At 31.9% G+C, this 22754-nt stretch overlaps 1 protein-coding gene across 6 annotated transcripts in view; it reads right to left on the reverse strand.

Moving 5' to 3' along the window:
- The window catches only part of axo (axotactin), a 98322-nt gene that overhangs the window by 49360 nt on the left and 26208 nt on the right, over nucleotides 1–22754 (reverse strand). For all 6 annotated transcript variants that reach the window (XR_001343963.3, XM_014429316.3, XM_067051703.1 and 3 more), the window contains exon 2: nucleotides 11642–11756. Coding sequence is in view for 5 of the 6 variants with exons in the window: in XM_014429316.3 (XP_014284802.1) it covers nucleotides 11642–11735 (94 nt within the window). In the remaining variant the exon portion in view is untranslated. The remainder of the gene's footprint in view (nucleotides 1–11641; nucleotides 11757–22754) is intronic.

The following is a 22754-nucleotide window of genomic DNA, read 5'->3' on the forward strand; positions in this document are numbered from 1 at the left end:
CTTTCCCTTTTCTGTTCCTTCAATTTCACCATTTCTCAATTTTTAATTCACCCGATCAACAAATTCACTCTCCTGAATTCACCCTCCCAGATCCTCTCCAGTGAGCCGCTAAATAAATTCACTATTAGACGGCAATGTGAGATCAGACCATCAATAATAGTCACAGCAGTAGATCACTTTACCAAAAAAACAAACAAATAAATACATTCTACGAGAACAAGACCAACACATAGATTCAAAGGAAAATAAAATAAAAAGTCGGTTACAAGAAACACTTGAATGGATAAATAAGTTTTAAAAAAATAAATAAATAATAGTACAAATAAAATAATTTAATGAATAAATAAATTAAAACACACAAATCGACAGGTCCACAAATTAAAGTAATTAAATAAAACAATGAATAATAACCCAGGAACAATAAGACTTGTAGATGTCTGGGAGCACTCAAGTTAAAGCTAGTTTAATGTACTATAAAGTAGTTCATAACGTTTATCTTCCTAGGCGTAGTTTTTTTTTTTATAATATTTAATAAAATAAATTGACAAAATGTCAATCTCTAGTTGTTCTGATAAAATTTATCATTTTTTAAAAAATATATCTCAGGAACTATAAGACTTACATATGTCTGCTAGTACTAAAAATAAACGTAATTTAACTTACTATAAACTACTTTATGTCACAAATCTTCGTAAGGGTAGTAGTTTTCATGATATTTACATATAACTTTTGCACATGACATTTTTTCTGAACTACTGTAAATCAATAATAAAAACTATTGAACTTAATAACTCAATCAAGACTCATATTTTACCAAATTTACCTAGCAAATTAGGTTCCATAGGGTTGTAGGTTACATTACCTTCTCTTAGGGTTGTAGGTAATTCTGAAAGGAAATGGCATCGAGAATTTCTAATGTAAAAATGAGATGTTATTGCTACCAATGGGTAGTTTCTCTACATGTCGGTATGATACCATTGTAATCGAACATCACATGTGCTGGATGTATTTTACGTAAATATAGTTATAAATTTCAAGAAATAAATGTTTGAATTTTTTACAACTTTTAAGGAGGAGGCAATGTATATATTATATCTATATATTTTATTATAGTATATATATTTTATTTGTTTGTTGTACTTCATAATTTTGATTTAGGAATTCTAGTTTTTTGAGCTTAAATGGTTCTTTTAACTTTATGAAACATGCGTTTCGCTGCTTTCTAGGCCAAAAACGATCATTTTTTTTGGAAGGATAATTACGTGTGATGGAAAAGTGAACTGAAATAATTCATTTCTTTTTTTTACCCAGAGGCGAAACCATCACACCCACATCGTACTGCAGTGATGTTCACACAATGTATTAAAAATTTGACAAAAAACAACCTACATTATTTAATCGGAAGGGACTTAAACTTGTACACAACAATACCAGACGTCATGTTTCACGACAGACAGTAGGAGTATTCATGATCTTTAACATGTTAAAGCGTGTTAAATGGAAAAACTTATGTTAAATGGAGAAATATTTCCTTCTTTTACCATGTTAAAACGATATAACATATAACATGGTTGAGAGCCTGTTACTAGGTCTGTTAAATGGAGAATGACGTAACGCAACAGACCAGCTGAGCTCTTCACCATTTATTTGATTGTCGTGTTAGGTTACTTGCTCGTAGTTTGTGTTTTGATTGTGGAATTGTTTTGGATGTTTTTATAACTAATAAAGCAATGGATGACAATAATAATAATGGAATGACAGTTGTCAATTAGCTCATCTTGATTCTTTTCCTCACAAGCTAGAAGATCAACAAGACACTCAGTGGACAAACTTTCACACCACTTCGACTTTTCACTTACTTTAGCGATGTTGTAATAAATTACTTTAATCAAAACTTAGAATTAAACAATATCATGCAGTTTTGGAAGGAAAGGTTATAAAATAAGTTGCTCAGAAAATCCGCTAGGAGCTCCTATGCATTTAACATTTAATATGACTTCAAATAGGGCTGCTCACAATCCTATACTTATAACGTTTAATATGGTAAAACATTTTACATTTAACACCTCATGAATATCCCTAGTGTAGAAACTAAACGAACTGTGTTACGAAGTTCTTCACTTAACTTATTTGCTAGACTTATCTTCAATAGATTACCGTTTGTTCAGAAATTTGGACAACTTCCTCAATGGTAAAATATTTGAAAATGATTCACAGGTTAAAAACGCATTTTCTGACTTCATTTCTCCACAAAACCCTGATTTTTTCAGTTCTGGGATTGAAAATTCGATAATACGTTGTGGATAATGTATAGAAAATGAGGGTAAATACTTTAAATAAAAATGTTTTGATTTTATAAATTTGTTTTACTAAATTACCTTTCCTGTGAGAACTGACATTTCATATGAAACGACCCAACATTTTGCATTTGCTAGTATTTGAAGATGGTGCCTGCTACAGCACAATTGCTACCATATACCAAAACTTCGTCGAGGACTGTTTAATAAAACGCCATTATTAGCATTGATAATGCAATAACCATTACGTACATCGGCAAAGCTCCTTAACAAGATAATGTGCTACTGTGCTACTGTTAGTATATAGAATTATAGGCCCTATATAAGAACGGAAGCACTAATAAGGGAAGCAAAGCAAACAGCTGCCGATAACAAGAGGCCTAATTTCCGACATTACATAATCCGCAAGGTAAAGGCAGAGGTCGTCATATCTTCGTGTCCTTGACCGTTACTGAACGAGCCTGCAACCAGGTCTTCTTAAAATCGATTTATTAAATTCAATACCGTAAACAAAAACACGATATTCTTCATACTGTCAAAAGCCTCTTGGCTATTGATAAAAAAACAAAACATGAATAAATCCAAAGTAAAACATCGATGACAACGGTACATCATCAAGAAAACCATGTTTTTCGTAAATTCCAATCTTTTTTTTTTTAAATTAAAAAATCAACGTATTTTTGGTTCATTCAGCCGTTTTATTTCTTTTGAAAACAAAAATCTATACTATATCTTGATATTTTTAGAAAATTTTTAAAAATGACTAATTTTATCAGTTTACAAGTCGAATCCGGCCTGGGGGAGGATTTTTTTCATTTTATTGAAAAACTCGACTACCGCCATGGTTAAAATAGGTTGGTCACTTCTAGGTAACCCCTCTCTCCTCCCCTCGTATGTCAGAAATAACCAGGAAGGGGGTCATAAAAAATGAATTAAATTAAAAAGGTGAATATGTTTCAGTCATTAAGTTTTCGAACTCAAATAACTTGTTAGCAGGTGGTCATTTGATTTATTTGTTTGACCGCTACGAACTGGCACGACGCTACCTAGCTGCCACAACTATTACTGTCATCAGAGAAGCATCGTATATTAAAATATCTACTGTTTGTTTTAAATAATTTCACTTGACTTGAGTATAACTATTCATTATATTATGATATTCATATATGTAATATTCGAACCAATAAAGATTACAACAGAAGCTTCTGACTAAAACCAGACGAAGCTTATACCTAAAATTTCTCTATGGCGTTTAATAGTCTAGAGATTTGTCTAAGAACAAATTGGCAACCTTAGTGTGAACATCCCCTTCAGGGTGCTATTTTTGGAAATGTATATTGGACATCTATTTTATTTTTAGATCTCTCCTCCTTTATACACATTTTCTAAATGTCGTAACGACCACTGTTAATTTCTGACAGACCTACAGCTAGTTCCGGTACGACTTGTCACCCCCTTCACGACTGTAGGCTAGTTTCCTGTGTAGTGAAGTTTTCAATCCTGCGAGGATTTACAGCTAGTTACCGTAGGACACGTCCTGTCGGTTCATCTTCTAACCAGCTACCCAACCTACTAAACCTTGATTGTCGAGGCCTTCTGGTGGTAAGGTCCCTCACATAGTCAATTAGAATAAGAACTAATTTATTATACACAGCCATTTCGATAACTGATTCTATATTGTAATATCTATCATATCAGACAGTTGTCAAAAACTCAGAATTTGATTCAGAACTATTTAAGTATGCGGAAAAATCTGACCTATTGCGATATTGCTGTTACAATACTAGGACATTATGGTAAGTCTCGTCTAACCTATTGCCATATTGCTGTTACAATACTACGACATTATAGTAAGTTTCGTGTGACCTGTTGTTAATTTAGTCAACAGGACGTTTTCAAGGTAAAGGTTTAATTAATTATTATAATTAGCTAGACTGCTATCCTATTTCATGTAGATTATTATGTTTTCCTCGGTGAGTCTGACCATGAAGAATTATTCCAAATGAGATTTCAGAGAATGAAATTATTGATTTTTGCAAATTTTAACGGCCGCTTATTAAAGACACCGTTGTTTAAGATTCATGATAATGAATTTTCAACCAGAACTAGCCGACGAAAACTTTTTTTTTAAAATTTCAAAACATTATTTATTGATAAATAATACAATCTGCCATTGTTGGACAATAGGTAATAGTGAATAAAAAAAAGTATAAAAAAAATAGGTAAATGAAAAAAAAATTACATAAAATATAATAATAAATTAAATCTTTCTCTAAATATATACAAACAGCAGGATAGAAATCAAACTATGTACATGAAAAGAAAAAAAAATATAATAATAATAAAATAAAAATAATCACTAAGTTACATTTGTACTTTTATATAAAAATATTTACACTATCGACCTGAGGATCCCCGAGCTCAGTCTATCCCCCACATGTGAGTGTGGGGTAGGGTAGTGGCACATAGAGATCCCAGCGCCATGTAATGAGCCAGTGTAGCTAAAGTTAGCAGTGGTCGGATGAGGAATTTATTCAGCTATTTCGACTGTCAATTCGACTGTTAATTTAATTTTAAATTTAATAGGACCCAAAATTTTTACATTAGAAACAGAAATTTCAGAGTTTGACAGCTATCTCAATTTTAGGTAACCTTAGTAATCTGGTTAACAAAACTGTAGACCAGAAACAGGTGGCTACGTTACCTTAGTTTTACCGGATATTGGTACAGCCAGATCAAAGGGCTTATTGGGTCCGGGATAAATGTTATATTTAATTATAAATGTCTAAAAATGTTTACTTTTCTAATGTATAAAACAAACATTTTAACTTTTTTTTTTATGACCCTTCCTCTTCCTGGTGATTTCTGACATATGGAGGGGGATCTACTGTTGACCAAGCTATTCTAACTATGTTGGGGAGTCAAATTTTTCATTTTTTGGGACCGCAACTCAATGAAAAAATTAAAGGCTCCAGGCCGGATTCAAATCGGCGCCACCCACAGATCTCAGATTGGTAAGACCTGTGCCTCAACTACCTGAGCTAAGGATGGCCCACAAAGATTTTAACTACTTTTTTTTTATTTCTATTTATAACCCGTAGCTGCTGAAAACTAAAATTTTCTAATCGCGTAGTCCTGCATATACCGAAGCCCCCATTTTGGTTTAAGAATGCCCTGGTGCTAAGAATAATATTCGGAAACAGTAGAAACTTAGCAAACTTCGGCCTGTGACCGGAGTTTTAATTATAAGGAGAGCCTGTGCACTTAGGATCACCGATTTCAATGGAATTTTATTTTGGTGATGCTAGGTCGAACAATATTAGTCACGTGACCTAGGATTCTTGCCAAAGCGACCAAGGAGCCCAAAGAAAAAATATTTTATATTTATATATAAATAATTGACTGAGTAATTTGAAATATGAAGAAGATGGTCAGGGCTGCTGTCAAAAAAGAACAATAATAGTTAACAACTATTTATTTTCCGACGTTTCGCCCCACTTTGTAAGCTTCATCATGGTTGTTCAACTAGATAGCTATTAGAGAATTTGTAAAGTCTTTAGTAGCTATCAACTTGAACAGTCCTGCTAAAGCTCTACAAAGTGGGGCGAAACGACTGAATATAAATAGTTGTTAACTACTGTTTACATATATATAAATAATTGACCGTATTAATTAAAATTAAGAAGAAAACAAAAAAAAGTTAAAAACTATTTATTTGCAAAGGCTTCGCCCCACTTTATAGAGCTTCATAAGAGCTAAAGAGATACAAAAACGACTAAAAATATTTTGACAATAGGATAAGTAAGATAGATAAATAAAAATTAGACAATGATAAGAATATAAACAAATTACACAAACTATTACGTTATAAATGAAAAATGAATTTTGTATGTTTCTATGTTTTTATATCTTGTTAGTCCTGATGAAATGGGCCGAAACGTCTGCAAATAAATAGTTTAAATAAATAAAAACTATTTTTTGTTTTCATGTGACCCCCGTAAACATTTTTGGTTTTAAAACCCGTAAACAAAAATTTAAACCAAGCAAATGCCCGAAAATAGACTTAATAAATAATTAAAAATAAATAACACTTCAAATGTATGTTTTTAGTTATTTTTATTTTTTCTCTCTAATATTTTATGTTTGCGATATTTATATTTTATTAAAAATTACAACTACAATTTTAGTCGGATTCAGTTTAATAATAGTGAAAAACGACCATGAGACATGATAAAATGTGACCGTGAACTGTAAGCGTTTAATAAAAAGAATTTACGACGATTTCAGAAAAAAGATTAAATTTTTTTTCAAACCTCAAATTTCTTCCAGGTATCAACTACTCACTACTCAAATGGCTATATTTCAAGCAAAATAAAACTATAAAAGTATCCTGTTCATTATCGTCAAATGATGAATTAGTCAAAAATTTTAAATTGTGGCAGCAGTTCAAAAAAAAAAAGTGAGAGAGTCGATCGAATAAAGACGGCAATTAATAGCTTTGGTACGATATCTTTTTTTTTCGTATCTTGTGAAGATTAAAATTATATACAGATAGATTTTTAAGTCAAGTGCAAATTTTCTTTTTCTTTTTTTTTTTCTACATTTTATTTTGAACTCAAAACGGTCTTTTGATAGGAGTCACATATATAATGTTTAAAAAAGTCTAAAAACTTTACTAGAGCGAAAAATCTTCCCCCATATAGTTAATAATCTGTGTGAGATACGGAAAAAGGTCATAGAACCAACTTTTAAACCATTTTCTTAATTATTTTTATAAGCATAGTATATCAGAAAAATTTCTCAATTTCGCGTCAAACCTTTGAACTTCATGAACTATAAACGGGAATTTTTTGACTAAGCTCCAATAATTATAACACTACACGAAGTTGTTATTGTATGGAGAAAACTCGAAAAATGGTATGAAAATTTGGATAACTGCGAATACAACCCTATCAAGTATTTAGGACTTTCAAAAAAACTTCCCTTCAGGGGCGGTTGCACCATTAAACTACGACATCTTAAATTTGGAGTAAAAAATTATCTGTTGCACAAAAACATTCGACAGCAATACTTCCCCTTATTGTATATTCCATATATAGGTAAGTGGAAGTATCAATTGCAAAACAAATATATGTCTTAGTAATGTACGAGTATCTATTAACTCTATTTTTTCAAATTAGGTATTCTGATCAAATTTCTTTGAACACTTCTTTTTTTTTTTTATAACAGTTTTTACAAGGAGTGATCTTTATATAGATCTATAAAGTTTTCTTCTCCCGCCTGCGCAAACACCGCCTCCGCACGTGCCCCACTATGTTTGTCTTCAGCGATAACGAACCGAAACTAATTAGCGAGCAGCTACTGTTCGCTTCATAAACCAATATAAAGAGCTTGTCAATTTCACTGTCTTTGTTCTTATTATCTTCCTCAATATAAATTGAAAATTTATAATGTCCACTTAACACAGAAAAAAAAAAAAAAAATTATATACTCAGTTTACTTGATCAAAAAATTCCTATTGTGTTCATTAAATCCATATACTCGGAAATCTTTAAATGTATTCGTATGTAATAGCGAAGAATTTCTGGATCAGCTAATATGACAAAAAATCTTAGTTAAAAAAAAACATTTCGAGATATTACAGTTTTGGACAGTATAGATCTTATCATTGTTGCTATGATTATATGCATATCTCAAAATAACCATTTTTTAAAATGTCACACTTTTGAACTGGGACAGCGATACATAAGCTTAAACGCAATGTCTACTCAATCTTTCAAAAATAAATCTTATGATAACATGAAAATTGATTGTTGAAAAACGTAACACGCATTTAAATTTACCCCCACCTCAATAAATCAGGTATCTAAAAAGAATTGGCATTATCGAGTTTTATTTCGATCTAATCGAGTCTATTGACTGCTGAACTGTAGACTACCTGAATACAGTCAATAATAATGAAACAGGAAATTAAGGAGCTATTGAAAGCCGAAATCGATTCTTTTATTATTTTAACAAAAAATAAATAGCCAAACCGAGGCCAATGATATCACCGCTGCCTTTATAGAGATGCGTTTGTGCTAGGAAAGCCTTGTCAATATATCTTCTAAAGCACTTCACAAAATTTTCGATTGGTTCCAAATTATGCATTTGGGTTCAATTAAGTATAATGACACACTAAACGTTTGTTTTGATGGTTAACCGTTTAAGGTGTCATTAGATTTGATATATTGGGTCATTTTATATGAAGTATCCCTTTCCATTATTCCAGAAATTCAATGTGGTATTAGTGAGCTTTTGTTGTTTACTACCTTTATGTTAACAGATCATAATTAACCGTTAATTATTCACTCTTTTTCTATAATATTTACTACCATTCCAATTGATTACACATTATTTAATATGCCGTCAAATATGACCATGAGAACTCACGATTTTCGAGTAATTTTTTTTTAATGAATTTAAATTTGGCAACTCGGAAGTCCAATATGCAATAAACATCACGGCATTCGGGGAAGGCTGTAACGAACGTACTATTCGTCGGTGATTTCAAACATTTTTGACGGGTGATACAGATATGGTAACCAACTAGTAAAAAGACATTCACCAGCAATTGACAACGTTGAACTTAACGGCTTAATGTAGATGAAAACCCTATACAAACAATTAAAGGACTTACAGCACAAATGAATACGAGTGTATCGACACTTAATGACCATTGGTAAAGTAAAAAAGGTAGATTTATAGGTACCTCATGAACTTAATAAGTGGCAGCAGCTCAAGTTATAAGACATGCGTTTCACTGCTTACTAATAGAAAACGAGCCTTTTATAGAACCAATAATGAATCGGCGGTCAGGTGGCTAAATACCAACAAAAAACCTCTTCATTCCCGACAATCCTCCGAGGAACCTGAAAAGAAGATGGGCTCGAGACCTTTTTAGAGTAGAATTCTTATTAGAGAGCTTTCAATGGGTAGTTTCTCTACACGCCTGAATCATACCATTATGATCTTACATTAAATTTACTGGATGTATTTTTATATAAATTTTTAAAAACTATTTGAAATTTTTGCAACTTTTAAGGAGGAGGTAATAACCCAATACATATTTCATTTGTTGTACTTCATAATTATGATGAGGAATTCTTGTTTTCTGAGCTTAAATGATTCTTTTAGCGGCATGAGACATTCGTTTCAGTGCTTAATAGGCAAAAAACGAACCTTATCTCGAAAGAATAATTACGTGTGATGAAAAGTGGATTGTGTATGACTTCAGGCGTCGACTGAGTCAATGGTTAAACATTGACGAAAGACTAGGACCCTGTTTCATAAAGAAAGCTAATAGTATGGTTCATAGTACAAGTGTAGAAACTGGTATGGTAATAATACTAATACTTATTTTTTTCGTGATAGGGATGACTATAAGTGATATTACAGGAATTAAAAAATACTAAAGTACAAGTTACTATTGTACAAGTCTGTGTAATTGAATTAAGATAAATCTACAAGACTACTAGTATTAGTTTGTATTTTATTATGAAACAGGGCCCAGGACACATGCAATCTCCAAATTCTAACAAAAAAAATATTGGTTTCTGTGTGGTGGCCATGGGCAGAACTAATTCATTTCTTCCTTTTACCCAAAGATGAAACCATAACATCCATATCCTTCTGCAGTGATATTGACATAATACACCAAATATTTGTCAAAAACCAACCTACATTGGTTGATCGGAAGGGACTATTCTCGTAGACAACAACGACAGACAATGAATGCACAAAACGAGCTGAGTTACGAAGTCCTACACCAATCTTATTCGCCAGACTTACCTCCAACAAATTTCCATCCATTTAGAAATTTTAAAATGTTATTAAAATAAATCCTGACAAATCCCACCAGATCACCTTTACTCTCCATCGTAAACCTCTGCCCTCCTGTCCTACAGTATCCTTTCTAAACACTCCACTAACGCCTGTTGAACAGATTCGATACTTAGGACTCCATCTTGACAAGAGACTTACTTGGAATCCACACACAAGACTGAAACGACAAGAAACTGCTCGTAGATTCTGATTGTTACAACACTTACTTGACAAACGCTCTAAACTTCCTATTCACTACAAAAAATTAGTATACACTAAGATAATCAGACCAATTTGGACATATGGAATTGAGCTCTGGGGCTCCACCAAATCATCAAATTCCTCCCGCATCCAATCGTTACAATCCAAATCCTACGCAGAATCCTTGTTGCTCCTTATTACGTTACAAATAAACTCATTCACAAAGACCTTAACATCCCATTCGTTGCAAAATTGGCCCAAAACAGATATGCCTCTTTTCATTTCAAACTCCTTAACCATCCTAACCCATTAATTCTCAATATTTCATCCTTAACAATCCCTGATAATCCTCCGAGGCGTCTGAAAAGAAGATGACCACGAGACCTTCTAATTTAAATTAATGTTTGAAGTACCACCGATGTGTGGTTCCTTCCCTAGATTTTCAAGTGTATATGAAACATACAAAATATTTACTTATTGTATTATTTTGTACTGTTGTCAATTACGTTAAATAAATAAATTAAAAAAAAAAAAGTTATTAAAAGGTAAAAGTTTTGAAATTGGTTTTCAGATTAAAAACACATTTCCTAACTTTATTTCTGCACATAATCCTGAATTTTTCAGTTTTGGGATTGATAAAGTTGATAACGCGTTAGGGATAATATATAGATAATGAGATTAAATATTTTGAATAAAACTGCTTTGATTTCATAAAGTTGTTTTAATAAATAACCTTTCTTCTGAAAACCGACATTTCATTTGAAACGACCCAATAATATCTTCATGCCTATTACATGGAATCTTTTTATGTCCCGTATCAGCTGTAAGTACATAATAATAGGTCTGTTCCAACAACCACTTCTGACTATCAAGAACTGTACGGAGCATGCGCATTAAAGAATTTGGGAGGGAAAACTCAGTACTACGCATGCTCCGGACAGTCAGAAGTGGTTGTTTGAACAGACCTAATGAATCTATTAAATAACTATTTTATTCACTAATTTCGTGTAATAGGCTTTAGAGCTGATTAAGTTATAATTCAACATATTTGCATCCAATTAAACCACATGCAATATACAAACATTTTGATTGCTAAGGCGAGAAGCAATAAGTTCGGTATTTCTTATTAGAACATACACTTAATAGAAAATTAAATATTTTGGAAAATAAATCTATATTTTTTTCAATGTGGCAAGAATAGCATTAAGATTAGTTTGAACTTTATTAGAGCATTCAATCTAGTGCATTCTTCTAATACAGTTGGCCATTGCAATACTTACCTCTAGGAGACATGCTGACTACGACACAGATGATGTTCTGGATAAAAATGAAAGTAAAGAGGCGATGCCTCCACAATTGCCAGAGATTCAACATATGTCCCTCTGTCTCCTTGATCTGCGAACAGATAAAGTCTACATGAAATTTTAAGTTAGAGTTTTTTGAATTAAATAATCTGATTCACAATCATACCCTGAAGAAACGATTTTTATTTAAAAATTAGACAGTTAGACACTATATCACTGTGATGAAGTTAGTTTTGTCACTTTAACTATTCGTCCCCCATACATTTTGTCTCTTTAACTATTCGTTCCCCCTTACATTTTGTCTCTTTAACTATTCGCCCCTCCTCCCTACATTTTGTTCCTTTAACTATTCGTCCCCCCTTACATTTTGTTCCTTTAACTATTCGTCCCCCCTTACATTTTGTTCCTTTAACTATTCGTCCCCCCTTACATTTTGTCCATTTAACTATCCGTCCCCTCTTACATTTTGTCTCTTAACTATTCGTCCCCCCTTACATTTTGTTCCTTTAACTATTCGTCCCCCCTTACATTTTGTTCCTTTAACTATTCGTCCCCCCTTACATTTTGTCCATTTAACTATCCGTCCCCTCTTACATTTTGTCTCTTTAACTATTCGTCCCCCCTTACATTTTGTCTCTTTAACTATTCGTTCCCCCTTACATTCTGACACTTTCCTCGGTCACCTTTGAATAAAATGAGATGAAATTCGATACTTCAGAAAATTTCCTAGGTAAAAAAAAAATATCATAAAAGTAGGGATGAAATTCGGTCAAAATATTGTTCCGTCTTGAGGACCTTTTTAAGACCACACACTTCTTAAATCCCTTCAAATTGAGAGAAAGGATTGAATGTTGATAAGTGAGTAGGGTTGGTGTTAGTGGTTCTCACAAAATCCAATTGGTGTTGCCTTCTGGGAGAACTTCTCCCTTATTGCAGAACTAAGGATTTTGCGCACATAATTCCTCCCAATTTATTGATTTTGGACTTTTTTGTTTTTATTGAGAGTATTAGGCATAAAATGCTTGTGTATCAAATTGAACACAACATGGGGTCAACATGACTCAAAAACATTTGATGAAACTTGCTGAAAATATACAGTAAGCTTGTAAATATAATCTCCAATAATATTTATAGTTCTACAGCATCGTCACATAATTTTTTCTCTACCTCAATTGTTCCTTATTTCTTCTTATAGCTTTTCCCCCTATTAATTTATTATTATTTTTATCCATTACTTTATTGGAGTTTAAAAACATACGAAACAAAACTAACATAAACCAAACACGAACTACGAGCAACTATCCCAACAAATGACAACGGACAAAATGTGGAACTAACTAGGCCTGTTGCGTGACGTCATTCTTTATTTAACAGACTCTGAACCCTGTTATCCATTCAGCATGCTAAAAGAAGGAAATAATTCTCCATTCAACACACTTTAACATGTTAAACTAAACTAAATCCAAAAAAATAAAAAATAGTGCAGCACCGGTTCCATGTTCCATGCGTTTAAATTTGGCCGTCGATTCATTCATCTTTCTTTCAGCCAGCTACCGTAAGCAGGTGTCTATATTTCATATGAGTAACGAACATTAGGAAGTATAATAGTTTTGTAAATGAAGCGAGCAACTTTGCTTCGGAGATAAAAAGCGTTTACCACCTTAAGCCCTGCTTATAATTTCATTCCCTTACTATTTAGACTTATAGTTTTTTATCTATCTGTTTACAATTGATAATTTTATTACTGACTATCAGTAGAGAGCGTTAAGGATTTTGGATTGTAGGGATTGGATAAGAGGAATTCGATGGTTCAGTGGCGCCCTTAAGCTCAACTCTGTATGTCCAAATAGGCCTTTTTAAAATCATATAATTGATTCTTATGTAATGAATTGGAAGTTTAGACCATTTGTCCAGTAAGTGTTGTAATAGTCGGAATCGACGTGCAGTTTCCTGTCTTTTCAGTCTTGTGTGAGGATTCCCAGTTAGTCGTTTGTCTAGATGTAGTTCAAGGTAGTACCTTTATTTTTATTGTATTCTTATATAAGTTTGTTTTATTGTATCCTTTAGTTTTAATGCTCCTTTATTTTTTCTTCTTTATATTAGATATCATGTTACATATTATGTTGTATAATATTATATTTATTATCTATTTTATTCTTATTTTTAATAAAGTTTACTCCATACTTATTACGAATTTATTAGCTCAATATTATTAATTTATAAATTCGTAAATACGCATCAATATTATTCACTTCATAAGTTGTTTCATTTTTTTTTTTTTTAGTATTTTATATTTAGTAAATTGAATTATTTGTTTTACCGCTATAAGTTAATAATAACTGTACTATTTTAGCTTAAAATCCACAGCGGCCAGACAATCAAAAGGGTACATAACTCATATTTCATTTATGTTTATAATTTCTGAATGTTATTTTGCCACCCACCGATAGATGTCATCTGGACGGACCACATTGGATGTACTTTTACTTATTTACTGAGTAAATAAATAAATAAAAGGTAGCGGATCTGTATGACAGGGATAAGTGGAATAATTAAGGATACTGTAGGGCAGGAATTAATAGTTTAAAGGGTAAAGGGATGAGTTCGGAATACTATCAATAGGTCATTATTCACTGACAGTACGCAAGTGTCATTGTCGTACGTGATTCATAGTTTTAAATAAAATGACTATGAGTCTAATTGCTTAAAATAAAATCCTCAGTGGTGAAATAGTAAGAAGAAGCAGAGAGCTGTGCCATCAATATTGCAGTGTACAGGATGAACTCATGTTAAAGACACCGCAAGAGGTAGAGGACACTGCCCACTCGAGAGGAAGGCCCACTTATGGCAGCTAATGTTTCCGCGCCATTAAATTGTATCTCCTGTCCCCGTGCCTCTTCCACGGCCTCTGTAATAGTCCTCAAGTCGTTCCACTGCCTCATCAATTTAGTACAGGAGTCCGCTGCATGAAATTCAGCCCATAGAACTCACAGATATAAATAATATTGTAATTATTTACTATAGTTGTTTTCCTGATATGAAGTAGAGGATGGAGGGAGATAGTACAAGAGAGCCAAGAGGAGAAAAACGGCGGTTATTTCAAGCCAAGTTTTGATTACTTTAATATGTATATTGTAGGAAGATAGTCCGGATAGCGGTCAATAAAGGTATCAAAATAGTAAAAGAGAACTATTTATTGTTAACAAGAGACGAATGATTTTTTATTCGTGAATTTTTCTACTAGAATAATCAATTATTCGTACAAAACATATGTTTAACTATCCGAATACTTTTTCATTCGTCATTATTTTACACGAATAATCAATTATTCGTACAACACATATGATTAAACATACGATTACTTTTTTATTCGTCATTATTTTACACGAATAATCAATTATTTGGGCAAAACGAATCGAATAACCATTTGAATACTTTTATATTCGTCCATTTTATAGTAAAATAATCTCTTATTCAAAAAACCATCCGAATACGTTTGTATTTGTATAAAGATGATATTTTTTGTCTTACACCTATACATAGATATATTTTATGATCGCGTATAGATTAATTTTAACTTTTCTGATTTCTAACATATAAGGGTACCTTTTTATGGTTTGGGATATGTAGAATATGAAAATACTATCGATTTATTTTAACTTTTCTGATTTCTACCATGTTAAGGTCCCTTTATATGTTTCGGGATATGTAGAATATGAAAATACTATCGATTTTAAGACCACGTATCGATTAATTTTAACTTTCTTGATTTCTAACATATTAGGGTCTCTTTATATATGTTGAGATATGTAGAATAAGAAAATGCTATTGTTTTAAGATTGCCTATCAATTTATTTGAACTTTCTTGATTTTCAACATGTTAGAGTACCTTTATGTTTTGAGATAGGTAGAATATGAAAATACTATCGATTTATTTTAACTTTTCTGATTTCTTACATGTTAGGGCCTCTTTATGTTTTGAGATATGCATATTTCTTATCTTAGTTAAAATAAATCGATACGCGATCATAAAATCAATATCATTTTCATATTCTGCATTCCTCAAAACGTAAAAAGGGACCCCAACATGTTAGAAATCGGAAAAGTAAAAATAACTCGATACTAGATCTTAAAATCGATATAATTTTCATATTCTACATTCCTCAAGGCGTATATAGGGACCCTAACATGTTAGAAATCAGAAAAGTAAAAATAAATCGATACGCGATCTTAAAATCCATATCTTTTTCATATTCTGCATTTCTCAGAACGTATAAAGAGACCTTAACATGTTAAGAAATCAAGAAAGTTAAAATTAATCGATACGCCATGTTAAAATAGATAGCATTTTCATAATCTGGATATCCGGAAACCTAAAAATTGGCCCCTATGTATTAGAAATAAAAAAAATTAAAATAAATTGATATGGAATCTTAAAATCGATAGCATTTTCATTTTGTACTCGTCTGAATATGTGAAATAGAACCCTCATACATTATAAATTGAAGGTGGCAAAAAAAGTAAGTGAATTTTTAAAAAAAATCAAATTTTTATTCGAATAATATGTATTCCACTAATTTTGTATTCGAATAATTTTTCATTCCTAATTTTTTATTCGATTGAAATAGTATTTTAAATATTCGAATAAAAAGTATTCGGATTGTTTAGTCGTATTTTTATTCGAATAAAAATTTATTCCTCTCTCGTCAATCGAATAAAAAAGTATTCGTCTCTTGTCATTCGAATAATTTTTGCCCAACTCTGTTTAGCAGGGCCTAATGAAAAACAAAATACAGACTTTTTAAGAATTGGCAAAACATTAAAATAAATATACCGAGAAAATACGAAAATAAAATAAATAAACAAATAATTTGTAAAAAGAAATAATAGTAATAATTTAAGGAAGTATACAGGATATAGGTGGACTAGAAACTGGTTACTAATAGCTACAATCAGTTGTCATAGAATTCTAGATATTTGTATTTTGATAGTTTTCATTTACTATAGTTTATACTGGAAGATTATTGATTGACCGTGTGTGAAGATGAAAGGAATATGGTCCGGGTGCGGTCAAGAAAAACTCAAATAGTAGAAACATACTAATTTAATGAGCCAACGTTTCGCCCCACGTTGCAGGGCTTCTTCAGGGCTATTTTGACGGCAGTCAAAACTAAAATGGGACTAAAAATCTACAAAACTAAAAATCCATTTTAGTTTTGACTGCCGTCAAAATAGCCCTGAAGAAGCCCTGCAACGTGGGGCGAAACGTTGGCTCATTAAATTAGTATATTTCTACTATTTGAGTTTTTCTTGACCGCACCCGGACCATATTCCTTTCAACTATAGTTTATAGTTTTCTTTTACTATTTTGATACCTGTACTGATCGCCACCCAGACTACCTTCCTACAATGTTAATATAAAGACAGAAATATCATTAATCAAAGTTCTTTTTGTGATATATTTATTTATTATTTGTTAGGATATGGCACACAGATATATTTGTGTGCTCAGCGTGTATCCAGAGCTCCGTAATGTACTGGTGCTATGTTTTTATAGTTTCTTTCATCCATTTTTTTTTTCTTGCGGTTATATGGCTATATAATAGAAAAAAAATGGAGGAATAATATTTAATTATTATTAAGGAAACATATTTAGCCAAATATTTTTGCAGTTTTGATAGATGAATTTTAATATTTTGTTTTGTTGTTTCTATTGGCCAAGACATCACAAAGGAACATCACAAAATTATCTATATCCAAGAAATATTTTCTTGCAAGTAATAACTATTTATTTTCTCTTTAATTGTGAAAACTAATAAACAGTACTCTCCTAAGCAATTTTCATTTTAATTAAAAATATCCTCCATTCAAGTTGACGAGGAAAAAAAAGAGGAAACGGAAATAAAAGAGATACCCAAGAAATTAATACTTACGTTTAAATAAAAATAAATAAATAAAAAAATCCCATACAAATCTGATTTTTTATGTGTAGCTTTTTTAACGGCGTTCTAGAACTCAAAAAAAAAATAATAATATGATAGTAGTTATTACTCGTAATAATAATATTACTCTCGTATTATTATTTTTTTTTACCGCGAGATAAAACGGAAGTGGTAGGGGAGGGAGGTACTGTAATGCTGATCAATCCAAGTGGACAATTTTTATATTGTAACAGGGGAGTAGGAGTTCACAGTATATTAATAATCGCGGTAGTGCCGGTCTGATTGTGACAGCTCCTGTCCTCCCACTCTCCTATTACAACATAAAAATATAGTACTACTAGAATTGACTTGGTACGGCTGTTCTATTCTAGTTATTTTTTTTTTTTTTAACTAACATTTCCAAAATCACGCCTTTACTCCTAATGAAGGGTATACACTTTATAGAAGCTGTGAAAGTTCTCGAACCCATAGGGTTGACTCAAGGCAGAAATAACTTAATAAATAATTATCTGCCTTAATCGGATTCAAACAATTCGGGAGACAGTAGTACAGTCTAACTGTTGATAAGGGTCTATTAGGCCCACACAAGGTATCCAACTCAATACCTAACGCAATATAGTACGGAAATGACCTAACATTTACAAGATTCGGAGCAAGGCCTTTAAAAGCGCCTCGTCATGCCAAAGAGGTAATTGCCATCTTTCTTTTAAGGATGTGATGATCCTAAATTGAGGTTGGGTTATGAAATAATTGTGGTGGATGATCATGACACGGCTTCTGATAAGGTCGGTGTCGTAGCAGGGACCAGCTTTCAGTGGAATCGCTGAGTAGGCTTCTACATACAATTATTACATATTTAGCTTTATTTTATTTTACTTTTTTCTTTAATATTTAAGAGAATATTTTCTCTAAGAGTACTGGAAAGCAGTAGTAAGGCTGTTTCAGGCAGCCAAACAATATTTACAATAAATATATATTTATTTATTACATGGAGTACAATTAACATAATTCAAAAATTTTTTTAAAAAATAAATAATTTAAATTCTATCTATTATAGTCTCAAAAACTTTTATTTCTCTTATAAGTCCGATGTTTCGGCCAATCCGACCATCTTCAGGGACAATCTACCTAATACAACTTTGAAATTATATAATTTAAAAAACTCTAAACTCCATGCAGGCTATTCTGTCCAGGTCAAACCATCAATTTCTAATTAGTCAATATTCACTTAAAACAAAGTCAAAATCATTTATCACAGACACTATTCCTTTATCACAACAATTATCATTATCACCATTTGTTGTGATAAAGGTTTTAAGAAATAGTGTCTGTGATAAATGATTTTGACTTTGTTTAAAGTGAATATTGACTATATATTAGTGTAATAAATAAATATATATTTATTGTAAATATTGTTTGGCCGCCTGAAACAGCCTTACTATTGCTTTCCAGTTTGCTTCCAAGGTCTTGCAGCAGTAAAGGGTATTCATGATCTTTAGTTTAACATGTTAAAGCGTGTTAAATGGAAAAACTTATGTTAAATGGAGAAATATTTCCTTATTTTACCATGCTAAAACGATATATCATTTAACTCGGCTGAGAGTCTGTTACTAGGTCTGTTAAATGGAGAATGACGCCACGCTACAGACCAGCTAAGCCCGTCACCATTTTGTTTGTCGTGTTACTTGCTCGTAGTTTGTGTTTTGATTGTCTTAGTATTGTTTTGGATGTTATTTTAACTAATTTTCATAGGAGTATTAGTTTCCATTACATTTGACCAAACAAATTCACAAAATGTTGATTTATCGTAATTTGAGAAACAACTTTGGTCATTGAACCGTTGTATCTCAGGAAGTATTATAATATTATAAAGCTATAAAATAGTATGTGCTATCAAATAGTTTACATTTATTTTCGTAGGAGTATTAGTTGTAATGGTATTTGCCAAAATAAATTCACAAAATTTGATGTCAGGTTGTTCGGATAAAGTTTTGATTAATGAAGGCTAAATCTCAAGAAGCATTAGACATACAGTTATCTGTTAGCACTCAAATTTAATTGAGATATCTCGAGTTAATAGAATTATACTACAAAGTAGTTTATAATGATTATCGAAAATTAGGAGTAGTACTTTTTATATTTGCCGAAATAAATTCACAAAATGTTGATTTCTGGCTATTCGGACAATTTTTTTATTTATGAAAGCTATATCTAAGGTATTTATCCATATTTCAGATAGCTCTATATTTACGTAAGCTATATCTATTTATATGTCCCTAAGTTAGTGGTACCAGTACCGGCTGCTAAACCTTCATGGTCTTTGACAGAATCCATTTTCTTTTTATTATACCTATACCTAAGTATCCCCTTTATTTTTCATTTGAAAATACTGTATCCATCTTTAACCTGTAATTAGAAATAAAATACTTAACATATTTCACCCCGACTTATATGATGGAGCACACAAAGGTATACTGGTACTGGTACTGATATTTGGTGGGGGGAACAAGTCCGGCAAGTGGGCCTAGTGGTCCTTTTTGCCACCTAAAATGCCGCCGCGTACTAACCAAAGGTGGGAGTGTCCAGATTCATTCTTCGGGGCCGCCGAAAAATGAATGTTTAACTGCCCCAGGTGGGAATCGAATCTTTCCGAACCGACCGCACCGGGACCTGCGCCCCAGCCCGCACGGCCGTCACGTCCCTTATATATACAAAGGTATAGTAAATAATATAATAGTGCAATAAGTATACTAAGCAATAAGTATGCTAAGTAAGTACTATAAGTATAACTGTATGATACAGAGGTACCATAAACCTTGGTTGTATTTCAAGGTGAAGTAGGTGGGGGTGTGGTGAAAAAGAAAACACAAAATAAGTGTTAAATTATGAGCCGACGTTTCAACCTTCTTGTACTGGCTGTGTTAATGGTGTGGATCAGAGCTTGGAAGGAATCTTTCCTATGAAGGAATTTAATTAGATTTCCAGTTTCACTATAACTAAGAGAACCGTTATATGGTCCAAAACATAAAAAAATAGTGGTTTTGAAGAGCAATTACTCTGAAGTAATTGTAAGACACAATTACAATTACTATAATTAAGTAAAAGTAATTGCAATTGCATCATAAAATTACTGCAATCGTATTTGTGATTCTCGATTACAATGGCTTCTTGTTGTTAAGTAATTGCAATTAAAATTACTTCTCGAGCATTACTAATGCAATTACAATTACTTCGTGACCATTATTAATTGCAATTACATCTGATTTAACTCATATGTGAATTCAGTTCATTTGAACATATTTATTATGAATAGAAGTCCTAAAAGTTAAAATGAATCGATGCGCAGGCGCGCGATCATATATCTATTTTCTATTTATTTTCAGCACTTTCGAAAACATATAAATAAGCCGCAGTATGTTAATAAATTTATCTTAGAAATGATATCATTTTCATATTTTGGAACCATTGTAGAACAGATTTTCTTTATTTGATTAGCATTACTTGTAATTGTAGGGGGAAAATACGGAACATAGTAGTATACAAGAGATATTGCAAAATATTATAAAATGTTTTTTATTTAAATTAATTTCATTCAAGTTTGCAATTATTTTATATAGTTTTTTTTTTTTTTTAAATATAATATAGTAAGTAAGTGGAAATGAACCTATCACCATTGACAAGAAAGCCATCCATATGTTTTAAATTTTTCATTAGGGCAGTTTCAAGAAATTCTACAATTCTTATTAATTTTCGTTAGTGTAGTTCACCTTCCCTAATATCATAGGTCAATATGTTAGGATTACGGTGCTTGACAAACTAGGACAATAAATGTTTAGCTTTATAGAGAATCAGAGGATCATTTTGTCAGACTCTTGCCCCAAACCATACAATCCACTTGAATGGCAGTTATTCACTGATTCATTTAAAATCAGCATACATACAGTCTTGCTGCATAATGGAAACGCATTTACATCGCTTTCTATGGGACACTCGGTGCATAATGGTCAGCTTTGGTCCCGAACAATTTAAAACAGATATTTTAGACAGATATCCCATGCAACTGTCAAACATCTGCCAAGTCCATCAGTCAGTGCAGCTTCCTCACTATTTCTACTAGGTAAGTTAGTAAAGAATTATCTATACTTTAGTGTTTAAGGATATATTTTATTGTAAGGTGATTTTGTTTTTGATAAAATCTATAAAAGAAGTTTTAAATATGCAGGTCAAGAAAAATCGACACAAACAAATTTAAATACAGACATAATAAACAGGCTGAACAAGTAAGTAAAGTCAGAAGGAATCACTAAAAACATATAAAAATAAAATTATCCAATTCTAAACTATAATATCCAACCTGAATAACTAAATTTATTAAATATAGGCATATAGATAGGGAGGTAGACAAAGAGCTCACAGGCGTATTAATATGTCCAAAGAGATAATACCTTGAATAACATGACATTGATTTGTATTAAGAAGGGAGATGAATTTATCAATTGTGAACGATACTGTTTAAACAGTGTGTTATAATTTTTAGTTATGTAACCATGACAAAATGTAAAAAATTAATGGATATATTTAACAATAAGGTAAGATTGAGTATATGTTTTAATTATATACATAGATTGTTGATAAATGTAACAATTGTGGTGATAGTACCTGCCATTGAGACAGTAAGAAACCTGGGAATTCAACTTGATCGCCGCCTTACCTGGAACCACTATATCAACATCGAACTAAATCAAACCTACGCAAGGTTAACAATGTTAAATCCTATCTTAAATATAAAATCCAAATTAAAACTAGAGAAAGGCATTCTTATTTTTGAAATATTTCTTAGGCCACTGCTGATGTATGGCTGTGAAGTCTGGAGTCGTATAATAAAGTCGTAAGAATTGCAGTGGATGCTCCTTGATTTGAAAAAAAAAATAGTCAATTGCATAGAGAATTACAGATAGAGACAATAAAGGATTAAATAAAAAAAAGGTTTATGAAGTTCAACTCCCAGTTACCGATATTTAAAGGAGCAGTGACCTATAACTTTAGAAACCCAACCACAACCCGAAGACTGAAGCCCAGGACATCCTATTATAAGTTCTATATTTATCAGTTATCTGTTACTGTCACTCTAAAATTTTATTTTATCT

Source organism: Halyomorpha halys, unplaced genomic scaffold (assembly GCF_000696795.3).
Source record: "Halyomorpha halys isolate HHAL.00 unplaced genomic scaffold, Hhal_1.1 Scaffold785.1, whole genome shotgun sequence".
NCBI classification, from domain to species: Eukaryota; Metazoa; Arthropoda; class Insecta; order Hemiptera; family Pentatomidae; genus Halyomorpha; species Halyomorpha halys.